The sequence below is a fragment of the Myxine glutinosa genome, chromosome 2 (assembly GCF_964187855.1).
Source record: "Myxine glutinosa chromosome 2, kmMyxGlut1.1, whole genome shotgun sequence".
Taxonomy (NCBI): domain Eukaryota; kingdom Metazoa; phylum Chordata; class Myxini; order Myxiniformes; family Myxinidae; genus Myxine; species Myxine glutinosa.
Window position 1 is genome coordinate 36,269,384 of NC_136262.1, and position 15,044 is coordinate 36,284,427.

General features: G+C 44.0%; 1 protein-coding gene across 1 annotated transcript in view; it reads left to right on the top strand.

Annotated features, from left to right (window-relative positions):
- Positions 1-15,044, top strand: part of LOC137422397 (epiplakin) — a 147,788-nt gene that overhangs the window by 25,027 nt on the left and 107,717 nt on the right. The window contains exons 5-14 of the mRNA XM_078772581.1: positions 1,410-1,502; positions 1,693-1,859; positions 2,144-2,259; positions 2,968-3,074; positions 3,215-3,334; positions 3,973-4,068; positions 4,389-4,516; positions 12,411-12,492; positions 12,585-12,710; positions 12,952-13,029. Coding sequence (XP_078628707.1) covers positions 1,410-1,502; positions 1,693-1,859; positions 2,144-2,259; positions 2,968-3,074; positions 3,215-3,334; positions 3,973-4,068; positions 4,389-4,516; positions 12,411-12,492; positions 12,585-12,710; positions 12,952-13,029 — 1,113 coding nt within the window. The remainder of the gene's footprint in view (positions 1-1,409; positions 1,503-1,692; positions 1,860-2,143; positions 2,260-2,967; positions 3,075-3,214; positions 3,335-3,972; positions 4,069-4,388; positions 4,517-12,410; positions 12,493-12,584; positions 12,711-12,951; positions 13,030-15,044) is intronic.

The window sequence follows — 15,044 nt, forward strand, 5'->3', positions numbered from 1 at the left end:
TGAAAACATAACCTCCTTCCAGCTTCGGTGGCGGAGGTTATGAGGAACAAATTGGTGAGGAAGAGAGTTGAGTCTGGATATTTGGGCCGTTAACAAGGAGGGGGTTACTGATAAAATGTGTGCATCTTGGAGGGATCAAGGAAGGGTGGAGGGTTGAAAGATGTGATTGCACGATATTATCCTGCACTCGCGAAGCAAAAAGCAGGGTTAGGCATTCGGTTTAGTCCGTCCGTGCGTGCGTACATGTGGCGTGTCTGCATTTTAAAAACTAATTTTCTCGGCAACCGTTGGTCCGATTGACACAAAATGTTACCATAGGGAGCGACTCTGCCTGAAAAATTTTTTATTCATAATTATGACATCATAGGTTACGTGGTTCGGTCGCCATATTTGTTTTAACACAAAAGCCTTACTTTACTGGTCTCCCCTCTGGGCTGGTGCTCCTGGCTCACACCTAGCTCGGCTTCACGCTGTTGAAACCAAAGCATTCAAAAATCATTGGAATCTCCCGCGATGAAGCTGATTCTGAGGGCCTTTCACTCACTCACCGCAGGCAGGTTGGTGGTCTTTGTCTTCTACCGACTCCTCTCCGGCTTTGCTCCTCCTTCTCTGTCTGTGCTCTGTCCCCCAAATATTCCTACAGGACACACAAGATCTGCCAGCAACCCTCTTCTGGTGAAACTGCAAAAATCAAGACTCTCTGCTCACCTTCACTCCTTCATTCCTCTTTTCTCCTACCTCTGGAACAAACTCCCACACTCCCTTCAATCTCTCTCCTCCCTCCAGGTCTTTAAAACAGCTGTTCACCACCATCTCTTATCTTCCCCCATCCAAAACCTTGATCGTTTCTACCCCCGTTAAAACGCCCCAAATCTGCCTCTTTAAATCCCCAACTTCTTTCCTGAAATTCCAAGAAGTGTTAGTTTGCTTTATACAATGTACTCCTCCCTCCTCCCCTCCCCCTAGCCCCCCCCTCCCACCCAGCCCTCCCCCTTCCACAGATCTACCGACATCCCTGTTCTCTTCTGTTGTTGTGCTTGTGTACTTCCCTCTCTCCCCCTCTTGTCTCCCGCTCCCTTCATTGCATGTTTTCTGTCTCTGTGCATGTTTTCATGTTCAATGTGTTAGCTCTTGCACGAGCCTCGATTCTGTATCCCAAAAAATAAATAAATAAAAAGCCTTAAAAACCACTAAAAACACGTCCTGGCGAGGGTGTGCAATTTCTGATTGCTCTTTCTTGTTTTTAATTTGTTTTAGCTCCAGATGGCAAACCGGTGCAAACTTAGTTTTGCGCAGACTTGTGGCCTTATGTAATTTATGTGATAAATTGCATTACTCTGCCCAAGTTGTCTTCCTAGATCCGATTCATTGTATGGCTATAATGGGATCTATGTGTGTGCCTCCTGCAGGTGAAGCTGGTGAACATTCGAAGTGAGGAAATTGTAGATGGAAACTCGAAACTCATTTTGGGCCTCATCTGGACAATTATTTTGCACTTCCAGGTGAGCTTATCATGTCCCTGACCATTTGTAACCTTTAAAAGTGGTTCCATTCATATAATGTATCTCCTCCTGTGTTTGTACAAATATTGTTCAGACATGACAGAGTAACTCCATCCAATCACTTGTTCAGAGAATGCACGATCTCCGAGGTGGATTCTCATGGTGGTTTGTCGATTTTAAATCCCTCTAGGTGTCGGATATTCAGGTAGAAGGTCAGAACAAGAAGGTAACGGCACAGAATGGTTTGCTCCTTTGGGCGCGGCAGATGACGGATGGATACCATGAGTTGCACTGTGAGAACTTTACCACGTCTTGGCGAGATGGGAAGCTTTTTAACGCCATCATACACAAACATCGGTGTGTTGTGGGTGGGAAGCGTGGAGACGAGAGATGTTTGTTCAGAAATGAGTTCACAGGATAATGGGACGAGACCCAAGCGGATTTTTGCTTTGCGGAGTTGCGCACTGGTTGCTTCAAAGGTCACTTAAAGAGATTGCCTTGTGTGACTTGTGGGTGGAAATTTTGAACCAAAATTTGACGAGACCCATCCATACTAACAGAATTTATTTACCTTCATTATTTTCACCTTTATAGCACACTTCTATTTAATCTTGTACAATAACTCCCGAAGATATCCACAGGCCTGATCTTGTGGACATGAAGAAGGTGTATGTCCAACATGCAAGAGAGAACCTTGAGCGCGCCTTCTCAACTGCAGAGATAAACTTTCACGTGCCACAGCTCCTGGACCCTGAGGGTAAACATTTGCTCCCAATCTTTCTATGTTTCTTCTCCTGATTTTGCATTTTGTAAAAGATTTCCATCTGATTTCCATCCACTTCTGTCTCCTTGCTGCAACACTCCTATAATCATATTCTTCTGTCCTGTCGTCTTTCTGTTCCTCTTCTCATTTCTAATTTTTCTCAATTTAGCCCCCGACCTCCATCCCACTTGGTACCTGCAATAAATATATAGTATATGAAAGGTGTGCATGAACAGAAATTGATAACAAAGGAGTAGTTTTACCTGTTTTTCTTTCTCACACACTACCTAGTGATGGATGTGGTCCATAATAAACAAAGAAAATACTTCATTGCTCGTATATTTATTACATACTTATAGATGGAGATGGTTGCAGATTAAATTGAACAAATAAATCAAACAGAGGAGGGAGGATTATGCTGGTGTGTATGAGGAATTCAGAGATAATGGAAAGAAAATTGTGAGGGAAAGGAAAGGGAAGGGAAGAGCAGAAAGAGAGTGGAATGGGGGTAAAGAATGTGGCCATATTTGTGGACAGTATAGATGTGTTGCCTTTCAGAATTTGAGCTGGAGAATATTTTCGTTTGAATATTCCGACCGCAATTGTCCTCATTGATGTTGTTGGTTCATCCTTGATGTGAGGTCATCTCTTAGGTACACGAAAGACATTCCATATCTTCTCCATCTATTTTTCTCCAACCAGATGTTGATGTTGAAACTCCAGACGAGAAGTCTATCGTGACTTACGTGTCAACGCTGTATGATGCTTTCCCCAAGTGCCAACATGGCTCCGGCAGCATCACCATCAATGTACGTAGTCCAGCCTCGAGGCATCTGCTGCCACAATGATGGCACCAAACAAATTCAATAAAACAAAACAAAAAAACCAGAACTAATGGAGGTACCCAAAAATTTGTGCAAATGTCTGTCTCTGTCGCCGACACACACAGGATGTGGATGAGAAGAGCACGGAGTATCTGCGCCATGCCCGTGCCCTGCTCGGGTGGCTCAAGGATCACACGGCAAAGCTCACAGAGCGAGGCTTGCCCAAAGACCCCATGGAAATCAAGGTGATTTTGCTATTGGCGTTGAAGCAATTCCTCAATTTGCTCTTTCCCAATGAGATGAATGTAAAATGGAGCAGTCTAGACAGTGATGGTCACAACCTGAAACTTTCAGAAACAGGACAGCCTATGCACACTTGCCTTTGAGCTGTGAGGCCTGGGTTGAAATCCTGGCTCAGCTATCAACTGCCACTCTGGTGTCTTGCATGCAAGGCGACAGCGTGTCGTCCATTAGAAGGATGTTAAACTGGAGGACCCAGCTGGTGGATTGAAGTTCCCACGGTGTCCTTCGCAAAGAGTAGGCGAGTTATCGCCGACACCCTGGCAAAATTGCAAATTCCTGCTCTATCCTACTCAGTCGAAAGCAGGCCAAGCCAGTTCATGAAAGACTTGGGCCAAAATCTTTCCCTGCTGACTCCACAAGAAGATTGGGAATAATTGTGACTACTGAAGAACTCAATGGAATGAATGAAAATGAAGTTTTTGTGAATGAAATTGAGTTTTTGGAAAGATTTGAGGTCAAAATGTTGTTGTTTAACCCTAGAACCCATCTTGCCGATGCATTGATTGAAGGTTGTTTGTATGTTAATAATTATTTTAAGATAACACACCTTATGGTGCACTGACTGCACTTACCTTTTCAGGCCATGTGGGCGTGGCTGTTGCAGCTGAAAGAGCAGGAGGTACCCAAGAGGGAGAAAGAAAAGGAAGCACTTTTGACTTTGCACCAAGCCTTGCAGGTACGTGTTTGCGTTGTACGATGACGGAAATGGTGGACGTGTAATGGAAGAAGAGGGCAGACATGAACTGGAGAAAGATGAGGAAAATATAAACTAAGAAATCTGTACTGTTTGTGTTGAAACTTTTATTTTGTTTTTGGGAAAAATGTAAATAAAGAAACCATGGCCTCTGAAAATGATTGGAAGACTATATTTATGTCACCTGTAAAGTGATATGTCTTCTCGCCCTAAGTTGGTCATTTGACTTTGCAATGAGAATATGGAAACTTTCCATAGAGGCAGACTTCATGTCCTAACAGTTTACGTCATGCATGTAACAGGTGTGGGTGGAGTTTGGGCGGGTGCGAATTCCAGGAGAGCTGTCCGTGAAGGAGGTCAACAAAGCTTGGAAGGTGTTCTTGGAAGCACTCATGAGCAAAGAATTATCAGTTCAAGATCACGACAAAAGGTTTGACTCCAGCATGTTACTTCGTTCGGTGGTTTCTGCCACTCGTTTGGAGATACTTTGATGGTCTTTGCTCATCTGTGGTTTGTTTTCATGACCATGTTATTTACTACATCTCTGGTTTTGAGTTGATCATCAAACTGCTCATTTCACGGTTCTAAGGTCATACATCATATGGGCAATGTCTTCAATGTCATTGTGAGGGTGTAGTGACTAGTGAGTGCAGGCAGTGGTGAGGGTGTAGCGGATGCAGGCAGTTTTAAGGCTGCAGGGAGTGGTGAGGATGTTGTGAATGCAGGCAGTACAAGGGTGTAGGGAGTGGTGAGGGTGTAGTAGTGAGTGCAGGCATGGTTGAGGGTGTAGTGAGTGCAGGCAGTGGTGAGGTTGTATGGAGCGGTGAGGGTGTAGTGAGTGCAGGCATGGGTGAGGGTGTAGCGGGTGCAGGCAGTTTTGTGAGTGTCGGCAGTGGTGAGGGGGTAGCAAGTGCAGGCAGGGATGTGGGGGCAGGCAGTGGTGAGGCTGTAGCTAGTGTAGGCAGTGGTGAGGGGGTAGCGACTGCAGGCAGGGGTGAGAGTGAAGCGAGTGCGGGCAGTGGTGAGAGTATAGTGAGTGTAGGCAGTGGTGAGGGGGTAGAAAGTGCAGGCAGGGATGTGGGTGCAGGCAGGGATGTGGGTGCAGGCAGGGATGTGGGTGCAGGCAGTGGTGAGGCTGTAACTAGTGTAGGCAGTGGTGAGGGGGTAGTGACTGCAGGGAGGGGTGAGAGTGAAGCCAGTGCGGGCAGTGGTGAGAGTATAGTGAGTGTAGGCAGTGGTGAGGGGGTAGAAAATGCAGGCAGGAATGAGGGTGTAGTGGGTGCAGGCAGTGGTGAGGCTGCAACTAGTGTAGGCAGTGGTGAGGGTGTAGTGAGTGCAGGCAGTGGTGAGGATATAGTGAGCGCAGGCAGGGGTGAGGAGGTAGCAAGTGCAGGCAGGGATGAGGGTGTGGTGGGTGCAGGCAGGGGTGAGGCTGTAACTAGTGTCGGCAGTGGTGAGGGGGTAGCGACTGCAGGCAGGAGTGAGGGGGTAGTGAGTACAGGCAGTGGTGATGGGGTAGTGAGTGCAGGCATTGGTGAGGGGGTCAGCATGCAGGCAGTAGTGAGGGTGTAACTAGTGCGTGGAGTGGTGAGGGGGCAGCAAGTACAGGTAGTGGTGAGGGGTTAGCGAGTGTAGGCAGTGGTGAGGGTGAAGCAATCAAGATAGGTAGGAATGAGGTCTGAGAGACCGTTTTTGTGGACAATGAAACAGTTAAATATGTAGATTCTTCATTCTGCAGAACAGATCGTAGACATGGAGTTGTGTACAGTTTTTGAAGGAGCAGGAGTTAGGGACGTTGAAGGAAGGTTAAATGGCATCATGTCGGGTCACGGCAGGAAGGAGTTTATTGTGGCACACCTCGGAGCAAATTATATCGGGAAAGTTTACTCGGAGGTTTTGAAAAATAGGTGCAGGGTAAGCGACTGAAAGCAAAGGGTTGTGAGGTAATGTTTTCTGCAATTCTCCATAGATCAAGAAATTGAATATAATTTGAGCAGAGTAATTGATGTCAACCTATGGCTGGAAGAATAGTGCAGGGAGAGGAAGCAGTGAGAATCACTTTGGGGGGGCAAAGCAAGTGCTTCCAGAAGGCCGGTCATGTGTTAAATAGAAAGGGGGCCGTAATGTTTGCAGTGGGAGTTGAAAAATAAATTGAGGCTCTATTAGGTGAGAGGAGGGTGAAGAGGCTATAAATAGATTTGATTGGTAAGGCCGGGCAGGAAAATATAATATCAGGAAAGGAAAAGTTAAACATATTCTATACCAATAAGAGGGAAGAGCTTGAGACCAACGGAGATAGCGAAGAGTGTGATATAGTTGCGGTAAGCGAGAATTGGTTTAATGAGGAGAGTAACTGGAGGACAGGATTCGAAGGCTACAAGGTGGATCGGTGTGAAAGTAGGAGGAGGTGTAGCAATCTGGGTAAAATACAGTAACCTAAGCAGAATAGACAGTGATAGGACCAGGGACCATAGCCTGAGAGTAAATAAGAGGGGAGTTAAGCCGGTAGCAAAGTAAGGGTCTTTCACCCGGAAAGTAATTGTCTCCCTGGAAAGGTAGTGGTAGAATAAACAGAAGATAGGGTTAAAATAGGAATTAGATAGGTACCTAGCAGCATTGGGGATAGAGGGGTGCAGGGATTTTGGCAGAACTTGTGAGGAGCCTGAGTATGCATGGGTAATTGTTTATGTCTGTGCTGTGTGTGATGTGCATGAAAGGGTCTCGGCAAGGGATAGTGTGTGGTCGGCATTGAATATTTTTCACCCTAAAACTTATCTGGCCCACCTCTCCACACCTCCTTCCCACCCAATATAAAAAAATAAAATTTTCCCCTTTAACAACCCCTTTAATTTTACCCTGCTAATATCCCTGAACCTGCCACACTTTTCTCATACGCACTCCTCCCCAATCCCCCAATGAAATTTAGTCCTTAGCTTCAAGACTGATTTATTTAATCTGGTGTTTGTGTAGCGCAGGGCTGAATGGCCTCCTCTTGTGTCGAATTTCAATATAAAGTCCAACATAAAGTCCAAAAAACTGTCCGTAGAACACCCATATATAATTGTGAGGATGCATAGACCTGGCAAAGGGTATAACAATTTTTCTAGAGTGTCGAAAGTTCCCAAGAGTACAGTGAGCTCCATCATTAGGAAATGGAAAGAATATGGAACTACCCAGACTCTTCTTAAAGCTGGCCATCCGAACAAACTGAGCAAGATGGACCTTGGTCAAGGAGGTGACCAAGAACCCAATGACCACTGACAGAACTACAGATTTCCTTGGCTGAGATGGGAGAACCCGTCAGAAGGACAACAGTCTTTGTAGCACTTCACAAATCTCGGCTTTACGGGAGAGTGGCCAGACGGAAGCCACTCCTGAGAAAAAGGCACATGACAGCACGCCTGGAGTTTGCAAAAAGGCACGTGAAGGACTCTGGGAGCATAAGGCAAAATATTATGTGGTCTGATGAAACTCTTTGGCCTGAATGCAAAGTGCTACGTCTGGTGGAAACAGAGCACAGCTCATCATACATCTAACACCATCCCTACCATGAAACATGGTCGTGGCAACATCATGCTATGGAGATGCTTTTCAGTGGCAGGGACTGGAACACTAGTAAGGATAGGGGGAACAATTAATGGAGCCAAATACAGGCAAACCCTTGAGGCGAACCTGCTTCAAAGTGCAAAAGACCTTAGACTGTGGTGAATATTTATATTCCAACAGGACAATGATCCCAAGCATACAGCCAAAGCAACACTGGAATGGCTTCATAACAAGAACGGGAAAGTCCTTGAGGTGGCCAAGCCAAGGCACAAACTTGAATCTCATTGAGAATCTGTGGAAAGTCTTTAAGATTGCTGTTCACCGACGCTCCCCATCCAACTTGACAGAGCTTGAGCAAATCTGCAAGGAAGAAAAGGAGAAACTCCCCAAATCCAGATGTGCAAAGCTGATACAGACATACCCAAGAAGACTCAAAGCCGAAATCACCAAAGGCGTTTCTACGAAGAATTGACTGAAGGGCTGAATACTTAGTTGTGGCCAAAAATATTGGCACCCTTGCACCTTTTTCAATTAACTCACAATTTTCTCTAAAAATAAGTTGAACTTGACAAAAGTATTTGGTCTCCACAATTCATTATTTCACTGCTGATATTACATAATCTTTGTTTTTGATTCAGAACTTAATATATCCTTTTAAATCAGAAAATAAAAAGAAATGGCATTGACAAAATGATTGACACCCTCGACTTAATATTTGGTAGCACAGACTTTGGACAAAATAACTGCAGTCAAGCGCTTCCTGTAGCCATGAATGAGCTTCCTACACCTCTCTACTGGCAGGTTGGCCCACTCTTCTTGTGCAAACTGCTCCAGCTCTCCCAGACTTGAACGGTGCCTTCTCCCAACTGCTGTTTTCAGATCTCCCCACAGGTGTTCAATGGGATTTAGATCTGGACCCATTGCTGCTCACTTCAGAACAGTCCAGCGTTTTGTCTTGAACCATTCCTGGTTCTTTTTAAAGTGTGTTTGGGGTCATTGTCCTGCTGCTAGACCCATGACCTTTGATGGAGACCCAGCTTTCTCACACTGGGTTGAATGTTGCGCTCCAAAATACCTTGGTAATCTCCTGATTTTCATGATGCCATGCACACATTCAAGGCACCCAGTGCCAGAGGGAGCACAGCAACCCCAAAACATCACTGAATCTCCTCCATGTCTGACTGTAGGGAAGGTGTTCTTTTCTTTGAAGGCTACATTTCGTTTTCTGTAAACATAGAGATGATGTGCTCTACCAAAAAGCTCTAATTTTGTCTCATCTGTCCACAGGACATTCTCCCAGAAGGATTTTGGCTTGTTCAGGTATTTTTTGGCAAACTCCAGTCGGGCTTTCTCAGCAGTAGGGTCCTCCTGAGTCTCTTACCATAGAACCCCCTTTCATCGAGTTGGCGACGGATGGTGTGAGTTGAAACTGTCGTACCTTGTGTCTGAAGGTCAGCTTGAATCTGTTTGGTAGTAGATTGAGGTGCTTTCTCCACCATTCGAACAATTCTTCACTGCAATCATAGATCAAGTTTTCTCTTGCGGCCACGCCCAGGGAGGTTGTCTGCAGTGCCATGGGCCTTAAATGTCCTGATAACATTGTGTACAGTTGACACAGGAGCATCAAGGTCTGTGGAGATGGACTTGTAGCCTTGAGATTGTCCATGCTTGGTTAGAATCTTGTGTCTGACCTCCTCAGACAATTCTCTGGTTTTCTTTCTTTTCTCCATGCTCATTGTGGTACACACAGTAACACAAAACAGCTGAATGACTCCTTTTCTCTATTCAAACTGGTTGAATGAGTGATTTTTATATTGCAGGCACCTGCAACTCACCACAGGTGAGTTCAATTCCAAAGTAAAGGATAATCACCTGCTTGAAATCTAATTGCACTACTCACAATAAGTTAGGGATATTGGCAGGTTCTTCGGTGTGGTTGATTTTGTGTATTAATTATGTTGAAAAAAGTTGTTGGTCCTAATTCTATGGTTATTAATGAGTGTGAAAAACACAGCATTCTTGATTTCAATACCCTAACCCTAACGCCTATAAAAAAAATAAACACTCCCACAATATCCCTAACTTATTGTGAGTAGTGTATTTCTAAACAACTTCTAAAAGGTGCCAATAATATTGTCCGGGCCATTTCAGGATTTATGTGTGGAACAAGCTAAGATTTAGTAATTTTTTCAGCTTTTTTTTCTTTTGTTCCACTGCAAACCAAAGAAATGCATTTGTGGATACCAAAAGATTTTTTAATTTCAACAATTTTCTGGAAGAAATGGTGCATTATTTGAAAAAAGTGCAAGGGTGCCAATATTTTCGGCCACGACTGTATGTAAATTAGATATTTCTGTATTTCGTTTTAAATTATTTTGTAAAAAATGAAAAAAGAAATTTCACTTTGACATTATGGGGTATTTATATACTACTAGGGCATGCCCGTACTATATATATATCTAAAATTATATCCCCCCCCCTCTATTTACATGAAATGGTTTGGTCCAAAGCGAACGGCTTGCGAGTGGTGACAATCCCCCCCCTCTATTTACATGAAATGGTTTGGTCCAAAGCGAACGGCTTCCGGAGTTTGGTAAAGAAATCGCCATCGCGTGCACAAACGCGCAGGAAAGCGAATGAATCGCAAATTCGTTTTTATTAGTTTTAAAACATAGTTTAACGCCAACATAGTTTGCAAACGTGAAATAAATGAATACGCTCTCAAATGTGCCATCCGAGGCAGAGTGTGTCCGCCACGTTCGGCACACGCGATAGTTCGCTGCTCTCTGATTGGTTGAATCGTTTTTTGGACATAGCTCGGTAAGTAATTGTCCGATTAATATGAAACCTTGAAAAGGCACATCCTCGGGTCCCCAGCAATATACCTGGCAAGTTAAAAGTATATCGGACCCGTGGTTGTCGAGAAACAGCGGTCACAGACAAACAAACGTACAGAGATTACTGGAATTATAGATAGACTAGGGCATGCCCGTACTATATCTATATCTAAAATTATATCCCCCCCTCTATTTACATGAAATGGTTTGGTCCATGAAATGTTTTGGTCCATTCGCAACGCCAAAGCGAACGGCGAACGCTTTACATGAAATGGTTTGGTCCATGAAATGTTTTGGTCCATTCGCAACGCCAAAGCGAACGGCGAACGGCTTGCGAGTACAGTGACAATCCCCCCGGGGTTTTAATTAGTTTTAAAACGGAGCTTGGCAACCGCTGGCGTTCTTTAGCCGGCAGCTTCGCCCGCCCGAACGCCGTTACAGTACCTTCGACCGCGAGTTGCTCGGACTTCACTTGGCGGTCAGGCACTTCCGCCATCTGCTCGTGCGAGTACAGTGACAATCCCCACCCCCCTCTATTTAGATGAAATGGTTTTTATTAGTTTTAAAACATAGTTTAACGGCAACATAGCGCCAACATAGTTTGCAAACGTGAAATAAATGAATACGCTCTCAAATGTGCCATCCGAGGCAGAGTGTGTCCGCCACGTTCGGCACACGCGATAGCTCGCTGCTCTCTGATTGGTTGAATCGTTTTTTGGACATAGCTCGGTAAGTAATTGTCCGATTAATATGAAACCTTGAAAAGGCACATCCTCGGGTCCCCAGCAATATACCTGGCAAGTTTAAAGTATATCGGACCCGTGGTTGTCGAGAAACAGCGGTCACAGACAAACAAACGTACAAACGTACAAACGTACAAACAAACACACAGAGATTACTGGAATTATAGATAGATTATATATAGATCAGTGACAAAAACAATCTCGATTTACTTTCTGAAGGCACTGTATCATATGTTTGTCCATCATCTGCTCGTGTCGTAATTGGCATAAAATACAATGATGTCTATTACGGTGTTTGTCGTGCATGTTATAATTTGTCCTGCACAATTAACGTATTGATGACAAATAATTTGTACTCATTTTTTTGCATATGTAAACGAAGGACTAACAGGGTATATAGTTCTTCACCACACATTCACAACACTGACATGAATGTATGTTTGTTGTTGAGTGCAAGCAGGTGGCACGGTCGGATCAATGTTTGCAATACGATGGGCCTTATTTGGAAATACTTTTGGGTTGGGTGGTATATGGAGATTAAATCTTATAAAATCCAAATTGCTGGCTCCAGGTTGGAAAAGGATTTGGGATGTAAAAGGAGGCATTTCTCTGTCGTTCAGGTGCAGCACAAAGCTGCAGGTGGCATTATTGACTGAGGGCATAACTGTGCCGCTGATACAGTGCCCTCTGCAGGTTAAAGCAGGAATTTGTTATTTGGCCATGGTGCCGGTGGTGACAGCTCATCTACTCTTCACGAAGGACTTTAACATTCACCAACTAATGCTGGCAGACAGGAAAGGACTAAATTCCAGTGATGTAAAGTTCCTGTTGCTCCCTACATCATGTAAATTTCCAAATATCTTCTTTGGAGTCCCTCGGTGTTCCACTTTTAACGTGGTTCTTCCTTTGCACTCAACTGCTGCTTGAACTACTCAATGAGAAAAACAACTCCTGTGTTTCCTTCACTTTGTTGAGTTCTTATTGTGTCGGTGTTGAGCTAATGGTGTTTTGGCATTAAAATTACCTCCCATCAGGCTATATGACATTGAAAAGACTTTGATATATGGTCTTTAATTTTGTCATCACCAGAAAACATCTGCCGTCCCTGAATTTGTGTTTATGTGCAGTAAAAGTGCCAGCTTGGTGGTGTGATGTCAGGATGTTGGGTTAAACACCACTGTTCAACTTTGTCATGCAGGATGAGTCAGGAAGTTGAGAAGGCAGCACAGAAGAAGCTTTCAGACATGAATGAGATCTTCACAAAGATTAGGCAGATGCAGGTGAGTTGAACTACCTGGATCTTTACCATATCCTCCTCATGCATCCAGCACTCAACTTTTAAGACCCTCTTTTTTTCTTTTTTCACCTGCAGGTTGACTTGGACAGCAGGAGGTGGCCCAACAGCTTGTCTGAACTCAATATTGACTTGGACAAACACATTCAATTTGGTATGGTCCTAGAGACTCTTTGTGGTTTGGTGAAGAAGGCACGGATGCAGGTAGCACACTTTTATTACATTTACCTTTGGCTTGTTTTGTTATATTCCATGACACTATCGATTATATCCAAGCTGGAGAAAATCTTGAGACCTTGATGCAAATGAAATAAAGCAGAGAGGTGCAACTAAGAATAAACGATCAATCATTCTGAGGCTGCCAAAATGTTACATAAGGTAAAAAGGATATGCCTAAGCTTTGGTGTGCAAACCGAACGGACTCGTGAACCTTGTATGACTGCAGACAGACGTCCCGGCCTGGTTGGAGGAAGAGTATGGCAAATCCTTGACCGAGGTGGACCGTGAGCTGAAAAGTCTGATGGTAACTGAGAATATTGTTCACAATTCATTAATCATTTCAAAAAGATGTGTGTGAAGTGCAGCTAAGACTCATGTGGTGCAAAAATGGATGGTCATGTTTTGTTTGATGGGATGGACTTGAGGTTGCTAAATCAATTAGCAACATATGATGAACACACAGTTTCTAATGAGGGCTGTTCCCTGCCTGCCAGCAGCATGTCCCTCAGGGGGTCAATCACAAAAAATGTACTGTCCTTCAGGTGGACGTTAAGCTGTATGTATGTATGTGTATATATACAGGCACATGAAAAAGTAAGTACTCCCCATGTAAAGTTTTTACTTTTTCAACATATTTCCACATACAGCTATTTGATCTTCATTTCAACAATATTGATAGATAAAGGTGATATAATATCACAAATATCATGAAACATTTACATTTTGTAGTCCATTGTATAATTTAAATAAACAAAAATCCAAATTTCGCATGTGGAAAAAGTAAGTACACCCCATGAAATGTTTTTAAAATCTTTTTAACATATGTGGACATATCAATATTTGATCTTCATTTAAACAGTATCTATAGATAATAGATCTATCTAAAAAGTATCTATAGGTATCCCTGGTGTTGGGCTAGCGGCTAGGGTGCCGGCTTAGGATACCTAGGATCCTGGGTTCGAATCTCGGTCGATCGCCGAATTAATGCCAGGGGGGTTGACTCAGCCTGTCATCCTTCCGAGGTCGGCTAATTGAGTACCAGTTCACTGGTAATTCCCTGTTTGTCGTTGAAGGCGGCAAAAAGGGTTGGCGTCAGGAAGGGCATCCGGCTGTAAAACATTGCTTCAAAAAGGGGACCAAAAAACAACAACTACCACGGTCCCCGAAAAGGCCAACCCCCGCTTTGCGGGGGAAAATGGCCTCTAAACGGTGGGTTTTTTTTTATAGATAAAGGTGATCTAATTGAACAAAAAACAATGAAAAATTGACTTTGCAATAATTTATTCAACAAAAAATTGTTGCACAGCATGCACAATTGCATGCACAGCTCGTTTCAAATCGCCCACAATATCTCGATGGGATTTAGAACCGGGCTTTGACTTGGCCATTCCAGAACCCTCCATTTCTTTCTTTTCAGCCGTTCCGTGGTGGATTTACTGGTATGTTTAGGGTCATTGTCATGTTGCAAGGTTCATCTTCGGTTGAGCTTCAACTTTCCGACAGATGGCCTCACATTATCCTCAAGCACCCTCTGGTACAATGAAGAATTCATAGTGGATTCTATGATGGTGAGCTGCCCAGGCCCTGATGCAGCAAAGCTGCCCCAAACCATAATATTTCCACCGCCATGCTTTACATTTGGTATCAGGTTCTTGTGGTCAAATGCTGTCTTTGGTTTTCGCCAAACATGTCTTCTGGTACTGTGGCCAAATAGCTCTACCTTTGACTCAGCTGTCCAGAGCACATTGTTCCAGAAGTGCTGGTCTTTGCCTAGGTGTTTATTGGCAAACTTTAGTCTTGCCCTGATGTTCTTTCTGGACAGCAAAGGTTTCCTCCTGGCACACCTCCCATGTAGATCAAATTTGTGCAGCCTCTTTCTAAATCTAATGGTATACTCGTGCACTTTGACATCAACAGTGGCAAGAGCTACCTGTAGGTCCCGTGATGACATTCTGGGGTTCTTAGAGACTTCTTTCAGCATCATGCGGTCTGCTCTCGGGCTGAACTTGCTGGGGCGGCCTTGCCTGAACAAGTTGGCAGTTGTTTGGAATCTTCTCCACTTGTAGATGATCTTCCGGACAGTCGAATGATTGATTTCAAATTGTTTGGAGATCTTTTTAAATCCCTTCCCAGACTCGTAGGCATCTATAACCTTCTTTCTGAAGGCCTCAGAGAGCTCTTTTGATCTAGGCATGGTGTCGCCGCACATTTCAACAACAAAGAGCAAACCAAACTAAATGTCTGAGGTTTAAATAAGACAGGTTCCTCCAAGATCCTCTCTAACAATGTTCTAATCATTTGCACCTGAGCTGGTACACC